Source organism: Blennius ocellaris (assembly GCF_963422515.1).
Source record: "Blennius ocellaris genome assembly, chromosome: 19".
Classification (NCBI taxonomy): domain Eukaryota; kingdom Metazoa; phylum Chordata; class Actinopteri; order Blenniiformes; family Blenniidae; genus Blennius; species Blennius ocellaris.
In genome coordinates this window covers 16,113,728-16,130,715 of record NC_137668.1, presented here as the reverse complement: position 1 = coordinate 16,130,715, position 16,988 = coordinate 16,113,728, and the positions used below count along the sequence as shown (strand labels likewise).

General features: G+C 42.1%; 1 protein-coding gene across 6 annotated transcripts; it reads right to left on the bottom strand.

The window, feature by feature from the left end:
* Nucleotides 1–156: 156 nt before the first annotated feature.
* trpc1 (transient receptor potential cation channel, subfamily C, member 1) lies at nucleotides 157–13,892 on the bottom strand (the record flags this gene model as incomplete). 6 transcript variants are annotated; one of them, XM_080515111.1, is made up of 13 exons in its annotated part: nucleotides 157–597; nucleotides 690–884; nucleotides 1,159–1,360; nucleotides 2,577–2,761; nucleotides 6,652–6,801; nucleotides 7,559–7,698; nucleotides 9,804–10,140; nucleotides 10,718–10,913; nucleotides 11,399–11,530; nucleotides 12,347–12,549; nucleotides 12,657–12,758; nucleotides 12,858–13,012; nucleotides 13,727–13,892. In XM_080515111.1, 13 exons carry the CDS (start codon nucleotides 13,890–13,892, stop codon nucleotides 370–372), a joined length of 2,391 nt encoding a protein of 796 aa, XP_080371237.1. In that variant the 3' UTR covers nucleotides 157–369. The 6 variants fall into 6 exon arrangements, with proteins under 6 accessions (XP_080371237.1, XP_080371238.1, XP_080371239.1 ...); XM_080515112.1 differs by lacking the exons at nucleotides 12,657–12,758; nucleotides 12,858–13,012 and having other exon boundaries at nucleotides 13,727–13,759; XM_080515113.1 differs by lacking the exons at nucleotides 6,652–6,801; nucleotides 12,657–12,758; nucleotides 12,858–13,012 and having other exon boundaries at nucleotides 13,727–13,759.
* Nucleotides 13,893–16,988: the final 3,096 nt, after the last annotated feature.

The following is a 16,988-nucleotide window of genomic DNA, read 5'->3' as shown; positions in this document are numbered from 1 at the left end:
CTTCTCCAAAAATATCAAAAGCAGCAGGAAATCTATTCATTGAAATGCTCCTGTTTTCTATCACATTAAATCCTGAGCAAGCCAAATTTCCCATAAATTTTTATTTATTATTCTGTTGAAAACAATGGCTTTCTTTATTTACAAAAAAAGGGGGTGACTAGCTGGACAATACTGTAGATAAGGGCCTGAGTCTGGAGGCTTTGGTGGAGAATAAATACTTTTCTATTAAAATTCCAGGTTAAAAGTTGCCTCTGTGACTCAAAAGAGCCGAGTTTTTGCACATGCTCGGGTCACATAGTATCCCAGATAAACAAGAAGCAAAGATTTCTATAAAGACAACGGAGGGAAAGAACAGCCAGTCCTGTGTTTTTAGCTCCTCGGGTAGAACATGGCATATTTGGACGTCCGGAAGCCCAGCAAGTCCCGCATCTCGTTACGGAACTTGGACAGGTCCTGGCGCAGGTCGTTCAGATTTTCCACTGTGGCCTGATCTGTGCTCTGCATCTTCTGTCGCGTGGAGGTCAGGTAGCGGTGAACCAGGCAGCACATGATCTTTTGGTAGTTCTCATCATGTTTCTGCTTCAGATTCTTCCACTCCTAGAAAGAGAGGATAGTGAGAAGATTCAGACTGGTGATGAGATGTATTGTAAAGTTGAACCCTTGTGAGTTGGGAACCTTGTTTCTCTCACCTTAAGGCTATTCTGTCTTTTCACCTTGCCCTTTGAGGTATGTGAACAGATCCACTTTCGCATGCTGGTCACCAGGTAGCACACAGTCTTTGGGGAGGGGAGAATATTGAAGGGTGGAGGCAGAGTACACTTGTCATCAAAGTAGCTTAGCCACAGTTTGGCCCGGGCAAACTTCCACTCCTTGTCCTCGTGATTCTGCAGAGGTGCAATAAACGAGCAGTGACAAGTCAGGGATGTGGAAATACAACCTTCCACGTGACGTTCAAAAATGAGAAAACTTGAAAATGCTCAAGATTGGTGTTACTCAGCACAATCACCGTCAACGAAAACTTCCAAAGAAAGAAACAATTTGACTTCTGCAACAGTTCAGTGACAAAGACGAAGTGAGCAACTTTCAGGTGCAAAATGAACTTAAAGTAACTCTGACAGCAGTTCGGAACTTGTGTGCCGACGGTTGTTTTGAACTCACGGCGATTTGTCGGAAGCTTTTGTGCAGCATGGCCACCAGCAGCTTGGTCAGCACAATAACCACCACGATGTTGTAGGTGCCGATGATCAAGGCACCGACAAAGGAGCGCAGCTCCTCTGTGTAGCTGATCCGTGTGACAAAGAGTGCTACGTGTGCCAGAGAGAAGATGTACCAGAAAAGAGCATAGCAGGTCCCCATGAATCTGCAGGAAAAAAAAAAAAAAAAAGTTTTTCCATGTGCAGCTCAGCTGGAATCTGGGCGACATTTTTCTTAGAAATATTTCACAATATAATCCCAAAAATCATTCCATTGTGTAACAAGACGCCAAACTAACTGCAGCAGACAAAGAGAAAGAGACAGCCAGGCTTTTTCAACAACATGCCTTTCTGCTTTCTTTCTTCAGACAGTGAAAGTGAGACAATCCGCATCATACATGAAGCCAACAGGGAGCTTATCTTCTGTACCTGCCTCATCTTGGCTTAGTCATAGGGAGCTGGAGTTTATTGCCTGATATACATTATGAACACGCAGGGCTGACACAGAGAAAACATGCAAATCACACAGTGCACAGCAGGTTCAAACGCTACAGTCCTAAACACTGCACCTCGGCACCCGGAGAGGAAGATACACATGATAAATTGTCACATTAGTATATTTAAATGATATTTGGGGGTGTTTGTGCTTTTTACTTGAGCACTATTTACAGCATGTGATCGACTTGGCTCTTATCATCACATTTCAGCTCTCTGTTCTACTTCTGCTTGGAACTTATTCATGCAACATATGAAATGTCTATTGTTGCATTCTGGGATATTAGGTATGTCTTCATGATACCTAGAAGTTTGGTTTCAGCTTTTAATTCCATCATGGATCTTCCAGTCACTTGCCCTTCAATGTTCTATATTTTCTATTATTTGACAATATGTCTGTATATACCAGAGATTAATCCCTCTTTGATTGCATCGTTATTGCCCTTGAATTAAATGATACCGTTCACCACAAACACAAAAGGGTCAAAGGATTTATGAGCTGGGCTCCTTCACACAGTGAATGGAAATGTCAGAGACTTTATTTACTGTAATTGTTCTTGGATTGGCAAGCACACTGAAAACCCCAGAAGCTTTCGTTTATTATGTAACTTATCTCATATAGTCAGTTAGTTTTTTTTCTCTCTCATATAAATAAGCCTGCACTGCTTGTGGAGTGTCCCAGCTCCTATGTTTGCTTATTCACATCTTCCGAAACCTATATTCTCAACGCATCACATTTTCGAGATGGTAGAGGTCATACATCAGGAAATCTGTCAAGCCAGCTGTGTGTATGAAAGCCTACAAATATAGACAAATCTTTCAACATGGTTGATGAAGTAATGCGAACATTCATCACTGTCGGGGGTGAAAGACGGAATTTGCCCATACGTGTGGAATGCATCATTGCTCTGCTGCTGGCAGAAGATTCCCTCGCAGTCCTTGGGTGGATTCTTGTCCGGGTCTTTCCGGTCTTTTCCGTAGAGTTGCGTGAGTCCGATGGTGAAGGAGAATAACACGAGCAGGAAGAGGCCCAGGAACTTTCCAAACTCCTGCAGCATCTGACCCATGGAGATCTACAGAGATTAAAATTCACCAGTCACTGGTTGTGTCACTTTCTTTAGTTGGTTTTACCATGCTTGTTAGGAGGCAATTTATGTTAGTGGGGTATTTTTGTTTATTTCCAATTTATTATTTATTTCCACATTCTCAATCAGGAATCAGCAAAAACCTATATTATAGTAACCCACTCAATTTTTCTTTTTTTCTTTTGGCTTATTCTTTCTAATGACTGTGATCCATTTTGTGTTTGCTTATAGTTGTTGTCTTCTGGTTCACTTTTATACCACTCCTTTTTCTTGCAGCATTTAAACTTATGCAAAACAGCTGTAATTCTCTTTGAATCTGGCATCTTGGCTCTCTTTCACCACTCTTTCCGACCACTTGAAGCTTGTTTGCATTTCACCCATGTTCTTGTTTCGCAGTGACTCCTCAGTGAGGCCGAAAAAGCAACGCATCCTGGCCGCTAGTTTGCACGGCTCCCCACCTGAAGCAGTACGGGCAAACATGGAAGAAGCCAGAAAGGAGGCTGGAAGACAGAGAAAGTCTTCTCGGGCAAATGGAAACCTACTATTCCTGGACGTGAGTCGGTTATCTGTTTAGCAGGACCAAAAGACGCTCAAACAAGGTCAGGACACACTTGCCCTCACTAAACACAAACATACAGCGCCCAGTGTGTGGGAGAAACCACTGGGGTTGAGACTCAAGGTGAACGGCGACGGGCGTGTTTGAGCTGGGACGCAGACACCTTGTTTGTGGAGAGGGGTTAGTCTATTAGGGTGATTCATTCTCTAGTCAGGGATAAATTCCCCCAGTGTATTCCTCTGCCGCTTTGTACACATGTGATTTAGGAGCTGAGGCAGGCCGGGCCTGACAGCTAGCTTAACTTAGTTACTGTATAAACAGAGGTGGAATGTCACAGGTCAGTATCTCCTAACCTTCACTGGAAAAGGTTTGTGCTTACGTCAAACCTGTCCACCTTACAGGTGACCACTTTCTTCTTAATACCCAAACAAGCACATGTTACATCCTCACCAGCATGAGGATATTGATACAAATCAAGCACATTTTCCCAAAGTAAACCAAAGAATTTCCATGTTTTTATTGTTATATATTAAAGTTTTAGCATGTATGTCATAGAAATTAGCGGTGCAGTGGGGTAATGTTTAGCACTCTTGCCTCATAGTAAAAAATATCCACAGTTCGAGTCCAGGTTTGGGGTGTACATGCACTTCCTGTGTATGTGCCTGTTCTCCAGGTTCCCCAGCTTCCTCCCACAGTCCAAAAACAAGCATCTGCGGGTATATTATGTCTCTAAATTGCGTCACAGAGGTATAATTAATGTGTGTGTGCGTGCGCTGGCCTGTTTCTGACTGAACCATGTGATGGACTGGTGACCAAGCTGTACACAGCATTCATCCATAGTCAGCTGGGATTTGCTTAAGGATCCCCACGTTACTGAGCTGGGTAAAGCTCTGTCAAAAACAGATCAATGGAAGTCACAGAAATCAATAATAAATTAATTGAAAATGCTTTTAAATTTCACCAAAACAGAGGTTTACCATGTGTAAATGTTTGAAACTCTTTACTTTATATATTGTGAGTTTAGAAATCACCAATTCATTTCCATAGATAATAAATATATAACTTATAACTGGCTTCTGATTTTGATGTATTTTTAGCACACACACGTCGCTCAGTTAATCATGAGTTCTTGCAGATGCCATCAGCGAGGTTAAGTCTGGGTTAACAGGCCCACACTCACATACAATCTTTCCAAACTCAGTGGGGGGCACTACCCAGCAGAAGAGTGGGCTGGCCTCCTCAGGAAGGTCAGAGAAACATTCATTACCGCAGCCCACATAGTACTGACTCACGGTCTGCGTGTGCGTATGAGTGGGAGCTTGTCTGAGTTGCAGCTGGATTGCACACGGGGATGCTCAGATATCACGAGAGTGTGGAAATGTGTGGGTGCGTGTCCATTAGTGGAGAGGTGTGTCGTCCATTTGAGTGCGAGTACGGTGGCGAGAACACACAGCCACATCTATTTCCACCGCTAATCATTTTTCCATCCCGACGAGCCAGACAGTGATGTCACTGAGCGAGTGAAGGGAAACAGGAAAGAAAAAAGAGGGAAGCAGAAAGGTGCTCATTACTAATCTACAGGATTTTATAAGCCAGCCACAAACAACACCCCAGTTTAATGAGAGGAAAGCATCTCCACCAACAGACTGATTTCACTTCATACCTGAAAACAGCTGCAAGTCAGAAAAGTCACACTAAAGGAAAAATTCAACTAAAGCCAGCCAACAGAAAAACAGACACTGTCTGTCTGTGTGATTTCTCAGCCAGCTGGCTCCCGATACACAATATTATGATGCAATAAAAGGGGACACCTATGGCCCAGAGAGTTTGGAAACACCAGAGCAGAAAATATGCAAACCAGATTTTTGGCATCTTTCTCAAAACAGAAAATGTCCATTTATGCCAGATGAAATATTAGATTTTTGGATGTTTATTTTTTTCTTTCAATTACATAAGAAGCTCAAATTCATTCGGTTTAACTGTACGACGAAACATTTCGAGAACTTTCTGAAACAATACAAAGCAAAAGTCAGCTAATTCTGGATGTCAGTGCCAGTTAAAACCATTCATATGTCAATATGATGGAAATTTGTGTGGATTAAAGAAGCATAACAAACATTTTAAAGTTGATTTTATATCAACTTAGATGTTTGCTGTTCAAAAAAAGGTTTTGCTGAAAGTTCAAGAATACTTTCACAAAATCCTGCAATCAATGGCAAAAAATGAAGTTAATGATCTCCAATGACTTTGAAAGACACTGATTATTTAAAATGACAGTTTTACCTTGATTCAGTGAGATTTATTAAAAAAAAAAACATATTGTGTATTATTACCACTTCAACCTGTCATGATGCGAGTGACCATGATTTTTACATGTTTTTCCATTTAAAAAAATCACTAATAGTAAATTGAAGGACATTTAGAAAGAATGTTGTTGTTTTTTTAGGATAAGCCGTCATTTCTGCCATGTTTCTTACAACACTATTTTTGCCTCTTTGCTTTAACAAAGCATTGCCTGTTGGAAATGAGCTTGAACATCTGGACTGTAAACAGAAATATATACAAACATACAACAAGTGAGTTACATGTGTTGTATTTATTCTGTAAAGAAGACACTGTACTGTGGGACAGTGCTCTATTTAGTGGTGATTTCTACAAAATTTGAATGTGTTTTTTAAAGACTGGAAGTAATATCCTGGAACAACACCTTTGGGTTTAGATTTTCACTTTACACATATTTGAGTACCCTGTAAAAGCGATAAGGTGCCATAAAAATATGCTTTCGGTGCATAGAGTCAGCTCCCCTGTTTAAAATAATCCCCAATATTTTGAAGAATCGATTTTCTGGAAACTGGAGGAAGTCGTTCATGCAGATGACGACCGCAGTATGATAATGCATATTGAGGCTGAGCTGCAAAAGCTTTCTAATGCTGCGTTCGGTTTATTATGGGCATATCATTACTGCAGAGCACATTCATCTGCCACCTCAATCCACTGTGTGGATCCTTAATGCTTATGATGATGGTTATGTTACTGCAAAGCACAGCTGGTGTGATGTTTATTGCAAGCTTGCCCTTGAGTGCGTCTACTGAGAAAAGAAGAGAGTGGGTGGTATATATGTGAGTGTGTGTGTGGGCAGAGGAAATGCTTTTTCAAAAAAAAAAAAAAAAAAAAGGAAGCAGTTTTATAATCCTTACATAAGTACCTGGTACATTTATTTGTATGCATATATAGCTTCAACCCCCAGGGATCACAGATCTTTTTGTTGCAAGTCTGCTTTCACCAGGAGTCAATTCTGTATCCCTGAAAATATCCCTCTTACCTGCAGTGGCCCCAAAATGGAGCTGGTGGTGTACATGAAGAAGAGCCGCAGGTAACTGAGAACATTAGCGAAGGCAAACAGGCCCTCGGCCACCAGGATGGGGTGGGAAGCATCCCAGTTCTTCCTCTCTGTGTCCTGTGCATTTTTGAACTGCAGGGAAAAAAAATACAGTAGCTCGAGAAACATGGCATTTAAAAAAAATATATGGTGATTGCTTCTAAACTTCACTAAGGGAGCTCTAAGGGATAATGTTATGCCGGTGTGGGAGGTTTATGAAGCAAGAATATTGATGATTCTTGCCTGGGCTGGGCTTGGGGGTGGGGGGGGGGGGGGGGGGGGGTCTTTCTATGTGAACGTTGTATATTCTTCCTATCATTGGTTTTCTCAAGGTAATCCATTCTTTTCCTACATAACAAGCCAAAAAGGTGTACAACCTTAATTTGTGACTCCAAATGATCCTCAGTTGTGAATATGAGTTCATGTGTGATTGTCTGTCTCTGCGTGCCCTGTAATGGAGGTTAACCCACTGTCAACATTTAAAATAATTTAGTTCAAAAGATGTGAGATTTAATTCAATAATGAATTCCACTTTTTTTCTCATTATAATTTCCTCCTAAATGAGGAAACAGTAGAAAAAGAAGGCATCCCCCTGACCACCAGATTTTAACTACTGCTGCAGCATCCCGCTTGTAGCTCTCTGGCACCCCCCAGAGGAAGCCCATCTCACACTTTGGTCAATTAAATTGTGCTAATATGCAGTAAATATCCAAGACAGTTGTCAGACAGTGTGGGGTTAATATCTAAAACCACAAACCCAAAGAAAAGCCCAGAATTTTGCTAATTGCAATGTTACATGAAAAAAATAATACTTGCACTGACATATATTTAAAACCTAAAGTATGCATACCTTGCTGTGAGCAACTATCTTCAGGGCGAAGGTGGCTAGGTACAGGGAATTCATCACAAAGCTCAGCTGGTTCCTGGACTCTTCCAGAAAGTCTTCCAGACCCTCGTACCACAGACGCTTCACGTCTGACCACACCATTCCTGCAGAAGAGCAGGAATTCAACATCACCATACACACACATGTACATACGCTCATCCACATGTTGGAATTACTTCAAGATTCAGCCATAACTTTTGTTACAGGGGGCGCCAAGAGGAAACCGGAATGCATGAGACATACAGATCAGGGATTAATGTGCTGACAAGGTAACATCTGTGCGTTTAGAGGAACGTGTGAAGAATTTATTAAATATGAGCGTCTATGGAATCTCCTAGATTGTTCTATATACGCCAAGAAAAAAGATTTTAACACTAAAAGCTTGACCTTGGCCTGAACAGTTGCGTGGTTGTTGCTGTCACCTCATAGATTGTGAAAAGGTTCAAGGATCTTTCAGTGTGGAGTTTGCGTTTCCCTTTTTGTGTGTGTGGATACTCTGGTTTCCTCCCACAGTCCAAAGACAAGCATTTGAGGTCAGTTGGTCTCTCTAAATAATCTGTAGTCTTTGTTTTAACACTGTATTGAGCTAGTGACCTGTACCCTGCCTTTGCCCACAGTCAAACCCTAAGGTGAAAAACGTGGTATAGTATAGATGTGATGGGAGCGTGATCCAAACGTAAACGTAAGAGGCACTAAAGTCTGAACCTGACAGATCAATTGTGTAGTTTCAGTCGGGAAGACACATCAGTTCGATAGGGTTTATATCAGAACCTCTTTTTTCAGAAATGAATTATTTATTTCTTTGGGTAATTCGCATTAAATGTATTCTGTAAATGTTTCCAGATCTAATACATAAAAAAGAACTCAGACACATGCTCACAAATAGACGGCATGAGACATATCAGGACACATGATAACACGTGCAGCCATGCACCCCGGCACAAACACACACTCACTGCATCTGATTTCCTCATTAATGTGAGGCATCTGGCCCAGGGGAATAGCAGAATGGAGGGAGCAGGAGAAAGATGAGAGGAGAAGCAGGAGGAGGAGGAGGAGGAGGAGGAGGAGGAGGGTGGGAAATGGGGAGGGAGAAAAGCACAACAATGGAAAGCAAAAAGCAACGAGAAGCCTCAATTTGATTTGTGCACTTTTCAAAATCGAGCACAGACGTCACTGGAACAGATTGAAAGAGGGCAATCTTAATCATCTCATTCTCCTCATTTAACTCCTCTTGGCTGGCACGTTGATGCTGCGGAGCCCTTTAAGCATAAAATCTGCATCACTGCATCACATTATGCTGAGCAGCTGTTTTGAAACAAGGAAACCATATTGGGAAAAAAATGCTTGAATTCCAAAAATGAATGTTGAATGTTGCCTTTTTGTAAAATTTAAAGAGTCGTTCCACTTCTAAGGAAAAATTTAATCCCAGACTCAGCTACCGATGTCACTCCTGTAATATACTTTATTGAAAATTACAAGACAATCAATTTTCATCGCACTGAATAATAGGAGTCAATTGCTTTATAACCTGTCAGGTGCAGTGACTGGGATGATTTATTAGTGCAGGAATAAACAAGATTAAATCCTGGCCCGAAGGGCTGCGTTCATAATTATGTATCTGTGGTGGAAAGGAGTGGGATGCTGCTGCTAAAAAGGCAAGGCGGTAGAAGCGACGGAGCGTTCACGCTAATGGTTTCTTGGCAAAACAGAGAGGTGGACGGGCACTTTTCCACACAGTCTATCTCTCGCTGTCAATATCCAACCTCATCTGAAAATACAGTGAGTGCACATGTTCATGCGGGGGGGAGTTTTTCTCTTTCCTGGATGTGTGCTGGGCTCAGTGGTACCGGCACTTAGACAGGCCACAGGGGAGAAAGACGAAGCTGCAGTTCCTTTCTATAGAGCTCAATTAGGGGCAGAACTGACAGATTTAATCCAGTCACGTCTGGATTTCTGTCATTTAGTATAGAAGCAGCAGTTTGTCATGAAATGCCTGATACAATTATGGAAACAAGATATTGGATTTTTTTTTTTTTACAGACCAGAAGTGAAATCTCACATTTTCACTTCATCATGCAGGTTTCAGTGTTACCTACTGGTCTGCAAGGTGAACTTCTATTTTATTCTTTTATTCTGAAATAAATATGCAAGTAGAATGCAAACACAGCGGGTGATTTACTTAAAAAAAACAAAAAAAAAACCTTACCTATGATCCAGAGGATGAGCAAATATTCAATCATCTCAAGTGCGGGGCCCATTGTGTTTTTCTTGCCCTCGTTGTAGACCAGAGAGTACAGGTTGAGAAGCAGCAGGAAGGTGAAGTAGGAGGCGCTGTGGATGATGAACTTAACGAAAGGCGTGTGGATAATCTGGCCAACTCGAGAGCGTGGCACCAGAAGGTAACAGATGGAGAGCAGCGGCCAAAGCATGGCCACACTCAACACGGTGGCCATCTTCAGACACGTGTGCTTGCGACGGTAGCTGGCTGTCTCTCCGAACCACACGGTGTTGAGGAACTGCTGGCAGTTGGACTGAGCCACAAACTGTTGAGGGGAAATCAGGACAGAAGAACATTTTAAACCAACAGAAAAACAAAACAATCCTCTACAGGATTAATCACAAACTATCAGCAGTGAAATCAAATCCAACCATAGACATTGGTCACAAAGTAATTCAACTGTAGAAAACTCAGATAAAAACATTATCAATGTCATTCCTCCAGCTTGAAAAAAAGCACACCACAAGCGGCACGGTGATATATGAGTTAAAGTTTTAACACGGAGCCTTCCACACTGTAAATTATACCCAAGCTTCAAACTCCTCGTCGCTTTTTTTTGACGGCTATCGCCCGGAGGAAACGCTTCATGCTGCCAAACTAATCTTTAAAGACGAGCACGTGGTGTGACTGCTGCAGCTGCTGTATTTGACATCAAGTACACTAAATAAGAGATCATAAATAATCCAGTCTTATTACATTGTCTCCATAAATCTATGTATGCTTATTAAATTAATCCGACAGGATTTCCTCAGCACGTTTACATTGTGAATTGGCTTGTTATTGATGCTTCTCTTAAAAAAAAAGAAAAAAGAAATCCAAACAGTTGCATTTGGCAGCCTGACCTCTTTTTGGTTGTACTTGATGGCGAGTTTGAGTCGGCTGAGGTTCATGCGTTCCTCCATTAAGCCCCGCTTGTCGACGTGATCCTCGCTGGATGTGTGGTTGAGAATCACTTCGAGTTCTCGAGAGTTTCGAGCCTGAGCCAGCAGGTCCTTGGCGAACATCTTGCACTGTTTCGCCAGCTCCTCATAGTCGTTTCTGAGAGAGAGAGAGAGAGAGAGAGAGAGAGAGAGAGAGAGAGAGAGAGAGAGAAAAAATGAGATACAATCACAAGAGACGGATGACAGATGAAGAGTGTGATCTATTTCAAACTGGGTGTAGGTGCATATCTTTATGAAGATACTGTATAATCATTTTCCTGACAGTTCTTCTTCCTAGGATACAGTCTACATTATTGTGTCCTGGGGCTAATTTAGCAAAACTCTAAAGTAAGTATGTTTAAGTTCTTGATGGAGAAAGTAGAAGAAATATGTTTCCATACAGGAAAAGATACACACATGTCCTGTTTTGTTTTTTTTTTTCTCAATACTTCAAGGTAAAAAAAACCCATCTCAAGGCAGTGTATGTTAGATTGAAATTAGAGTAGAAGTAAAGTTTTGCTTATAGGGTATGATGAAGTCGTTTTGAAATATGAGACGTTAAAAAAGATCTGGGATCTGTGAACATGCAGCAGTTGCTTGTACCTGAACTCCACCTCCACAAGACTGAGCTCCTTCAGGTCTGCACTCAGTTCAAAGGCCCTGAGTATGGGATCCTCCTCCGTCAGCATGATGAGAGATGGGCTGGCGAGGCAGCGGTAGATGTCAAGTCGAAACCTGACGTTCAACAACAGAGAAACAAAATGTGAGAAATGAAAGCGAGTCAATCAAGGAAGAGGGGCAGGACTGGCAGAAATGGAGAAGCGCTCAGTCGACTCGCTGTTTCATCTGTACCTGCGCTGACCTCGACGTTGTTTGCCTGCCAACTACAGGCTGATTGGTTTAGTGTACTGTGTGGGCGGCTACACTAGCCTGCAGAGAGAATAAAAAAAGGCCCAATGGAGAGAATCAGCGAACATCTCATCTGCAAGCCCAACATGGCATCACGAGCCGAGGAGCCCTGTTATCCTGTGGAATTGGTGCAGTTTTTGCTGTTTTCACTTGTATATTAGTTTGTATTTATTCTATATTTCAGTGCAAAAACAAACCTGCATATAAAAACATATCTGTACTGGATCTCAAACTAGAAAATAAAGCTCAGCAGTAACAGAAAAAGACCAAGAGAATGCTGCAAGCTGTCATTTTACTGTCAAAGAATGACCAAAAGCATTCCTGAAAAGCCCGCGCTCCATCCTAAATCATTTCTTTGAAGACGGTGAGGATGACATGTTTAAAGCAATGCGGATCAACACAAGGGCCAGCGACGTGTCACAAGCGCCGTTCACTTCACTTCACCTGACAGACTAAATGATTCACGGTTGTTTTTGAGCTGCCTACATACCAGAGCAAAGACGAAAATAAGAGAGATATCGTCTTGTGTTGAACGGTCAGAGTTACAGTGATACCTTTCAAGAGTAATTTCTTGGTTTTGAAGTAGGTTTTTAGTTGTATTCATTTTGATTCCAGATTTGCGTTTAAATGAGGCGGATGTACCTGGAGTGTCGTAAACTGTCCTTTTTGTTTTTAGCGTTGCAGAGCGTGCACTCGCAGCCCACGGCGTGCGGCCGTGGAAGAGAGATATCCTGTTTCAGCAGCATGGTCAGGATCTCGTAGTTGTTTCTGTGTGCTGCCAGTATGACTGGAGCCACGTCCATTGTGGTGGAATACTCCGGGTTCTGGATCCTCTGCATCAGTTTCTGCATTATATAGGAATAAAAATATAAAGATCTTTATAAAAAAAAAAAAAAAAAAAAGGGGAGCTGTGCAGAATTTCTGAGGAAATACATTGATAGAGAAGACTCACAGCGATCGAGGGCTTGGAGGCTCGCCTCGGCCTGTGGTTTAGGAGGATGTCCACAGCTCCAACCACCTCCGAGTCTATGGCCACCAATAAGGCGTCTGTAGCCTACGACAAAAAAAAAAAGAAAATCAACAGACAGACATAATATGCCATCACAAAACCCATAGCAATAATAAAAGATGATAGCTCGGTTGCACAACAGACCTGGCAGCCGTGCTCCAGCAGGAGCTGCAGGATGTCGAGATTTTCATTCTCGATGGCGATGGTCACGGCATCTCTGCCCAGCACGTCCACGCAGTTGATGTTGAGCTCGCCATGTCGATTCTCCTCGAGGAGCTTCTTCACCATGTAGTAATCACCTGAAGACAACATCGGAGAAGAAAACAATGCATAACTGATGTCACCCAGTTCACCAAATTTTGGAGAAAAGCAAGATCTGTAAAAGCAGCGAAGTGCTGTCAGTGCCGGTGCCAAACAGACACACAGTCGTAGTTATGAGGCGAGCGGCCGTCACAGAGTCCTCTTCATCTTGTGTAACAATAACAACTCCCTCAAAGGACAACTTCTGTTGCTCAACCACACTTTAAGACGCTTTATATGGTCACAGTGGTTGTTACTGGCTCATGCGCCTCACACAACTTCTGCCTGTACAATTTATCAATGAAAGACTCTCCTCCCATCGGACTAGTTTGACAATGTCCAAAGCCTTTTCTTCACTATTTCAAGTCTTGCTTTGTTTCTTTTCAGTTTTCAACTTTGGGAGCAGTTGAAAAGTCAGCAGACCAGACAGGAAGAAAAAAACAAAAACAAAAAAAACTTTCAAAGAAGCAAACGGTCAACTAAATATATCTCAACCCTGAGGGACAATTTCTTGCAGCAGTGAACTTGAAGGCAGCAAAGAGAAGTATTCAACTGAGGAAAAAGTGGTATGACTGTACAGTCTCAGGATCTCTATCTCTGCAGCAGTTTCAGATCAATAAAACAGATCGACAACAGGAGCCTTTCACAATGACTAAGCAACATAATGTAAACAGAACAGTGATTTCTGTTCCTGGTCAGGATTGAAAACAGACCTTTCTCGCACGCCAGCAGGAAGAGCTTCTCATCCAGTGTGGTTTCCTCCTTCACTTCCCTGACGTCTTTCAAGGCCAGAAATTTGTCCGGAGAGGAGGCGTCCGTGCCCTGGTACAGAGCTGCCATTACGACGGAGAGCGAGTACGGCCACACACTGATGTGCATCCCACTAGAACCCGGCGACCATTACACAAGAACGCTCGTCATGTGCGCTGACATGCGAGGGATCCGCTTGTTCCGTCCGTCGCAGCGCAGCGGCGGTTATTTCAGCGTCGTCATGGGACTAAAAAAAAAAGAAAGAAAAAAACAAAAACAATGTTGTCGTTACAAAAGCATCTCTGCTGCGCGTCTTTTGCGCACGTTTCTGCGCCGAGACACTGACCGTTTGCGTAATCTTCCTGGAGGATGAGGAGGGTTTTAATGGGTGGAAGTGGAGCCCGTGGTCCGTTCCCCCGCCGTGTTTACACGCACCATCTCTGCCCCGCACATCGCAGGCTCGCGGGGCTCGTTTCTGGTCCTGATGCTGCCGACGGCGCGCGCACTGCGCATGTCTCCTCCTCCACCTGCTTCTGCGACTCCGCAGGCGCGAGGCCGAGCCGCTTCGCGATTACGTAACCGCGCAAGTTTTGCACCGTGGGATGTGCAGGGTGACTGCTCAGTGTCTGCCCGCACATCTCTCCCGCAGCAGAGACACAGCAGCTGCCATCTACGGCCTCTGGTCTGTGCAGAATTATTGCTTCGTATCATCAGACAAGCGGCTTCTTGCAGTAATGGGGGCATGTTCATGTAACTGATGTGTCTGGGCATGCATGGCGAAGGTTAACTGCACATTGATATTGAAGAGAGAAGGAGAAATGTATCTAGAGGGAGTGTAAATATTCTGTTGCATCCTATGAGGGAGCATATATATACAGCATGTCTTTGTGAAACTGACAGCAATATATATAAACATACCAATCCACATTATATTTACATCATTTTATTTTTGAACATAATGATCGTTTATCTCATATGCAATATAAACGGTAGGCTCTTTATAAAAATACACAGACTCAAACCACGTTCTCTTTTACTCATCATACATGCAAAGAAGCCAAATTAAAAGATAAAGTGAATATTGTCAGATATAGCCAGTGTAGTGGTGCAACAATGAGGCAACATGCTTAAAGTGACTGGCTTTTGAAAATGGTAAATGGTAAATGGATTTCACTTATTTAGCGCCTTACAGCTGCATGAGGACCCCCAAAGCACTTTACATAGCTCATCACATTCACCCATTCACACGCTCATTCACACACCATTGGAGGCTGCAGCCATGCAAGGCGCTGACACTCCAATTGGGAGCAGTTTAGGGCTCAGTGTCTTGCCCAAGAGCACTTTGGCATGTAGATGGGCAGAAAATGAAAGTAGAGAGTTGTTTGATCGATGAAGAAATTTAAATCGTCTGGGCTTGTAATGATTTAATAAGCAGTCATCCATTAATCAGACATATACGTTACAATAAACTGTGAATAAATGTCCCAAAATGAAGAAAGAACATTGGCATGTGATATGAATAATTATAATTCATATTCTCCATTATGTCATTTGAATCAATATTGACCTTCTGGTCTCAATGCAATTGATTTCCTCACTTAGCTCAGTGACTTTTGCACATCAAAAAGCCAACTCAAGAGTTTTGGTGAATCTAATGAAAAATAACAACTGAAGTCATATTTAGCTCCCCGTAATTAACTTTTATAGAGGAGCTCATAAACTTTATTATCACTTTAAAACAAGTTTCTCCCTATTCACTCCATTTTCAAGTAATTATGCTTGGCTCAAGTAACTGCACTTCATTATGTGACAATAGAACAGCGTTGAATGGCTCGAAAGAAACAGTGCTGGTGGAGCACACACAAAGTACGGTTTGATGTGTAAGGAATAAACATATTGTGATATAACTAAAGGAATATCTACTAAGGGGGGAAGGGGGGGTGAAAACATTCTATCATCAAATTAGCAAATATGAATCATTCATAAACACAAAAGTTAACGAGTTTGTTAAAGTGATTACAATATTGCTGTAATTTTTCACTTAAGATCTTAACACATAGCATTTTAAAGAAAGCTGGCTACTATTGTTTTTTGTTCCTATAGAAAATGATGGCTGAATGATGTCACGCAATGAGAGAGCCTGTGTAGAAAGGGCTGACACTGCAGCCTTTAAACAACCCCAATGACCTGCACAAAATGAGGTCTGTGAATAAGGGCCAGATTGATGCTGTTCTGCAGAAGGCACCAACAATGGGGACGTTTGAAATATTTATCAACCTCTGCTCCAGCAGGGGGCAGTCTGCACAAAGGTTTTACTCTGTAAACATCCGCATTAGACTTGTACTACAAAATGACCCTCCGTGGATCAACAATCACACACGCAGAAGAGCGTAAAGAGACAAACTATCCCCCCTATAGTTTATGATCGAGACGCACTTTGGCTGTATAAGTTACACAGCGGTGATGGGTTTAATGTCAAAACAACAAAGACTACAACAATATTTATGGATAAGAATGCTATAATGCAAAGCACTTAAAATAAAGAACCATAAGGTCACGATGAGATCACTAAACAATACCATCAAAAAGCACTAAATCCCAATAGAGATATTTACAAACATGTGGATTTCTCCAGCGGGGTCAAAGGACACGATCCCTGTCACTCAGTCCTTGTTTCACTTATATGAGGCTGTAATCCTCACAGGGCAAGCCTCTTAGGGAAGATGATTTTCAATCTGCAGAGCATGAGGTCTCTTCTGTAAAAACACATGGCCGGACAGCTTCACAAGACCAGCCGGTCCCGGGGAACAGCTGTTTGCTATCACATTTCAGCTGATGCCACTTGAGAAAATTGTCTGTCATTGTATACAGTTGATTGTTTCCAGTATTTCCTGTTGAGAAAAAATAGCCTGCATTTAGTCACAGTCCAATTTTACTATACATTAATCCAGTTTTGCTCCCAAAGTATTCAAAAGAGAATACTTCTGGATTGTGCATCATTAGAGTAGTAGAGTTGTAATTAATAAGATAATTTATTCCTTAAGAGCATGGAGCTTTGTTTTCCCTCTTATAGATCTGAGCCCTCTTGAGGCTGCAGTGGGCAAAAACAAATATAGCACTTAATTTGAAGTATTGATTCTTCTCTTCTCCGCGCACAATATCAAGAAAACACACAGAATGTGATCATAAAGGCGGGATTTTTTTTCTTTTAAAGAAGAGTTTCAA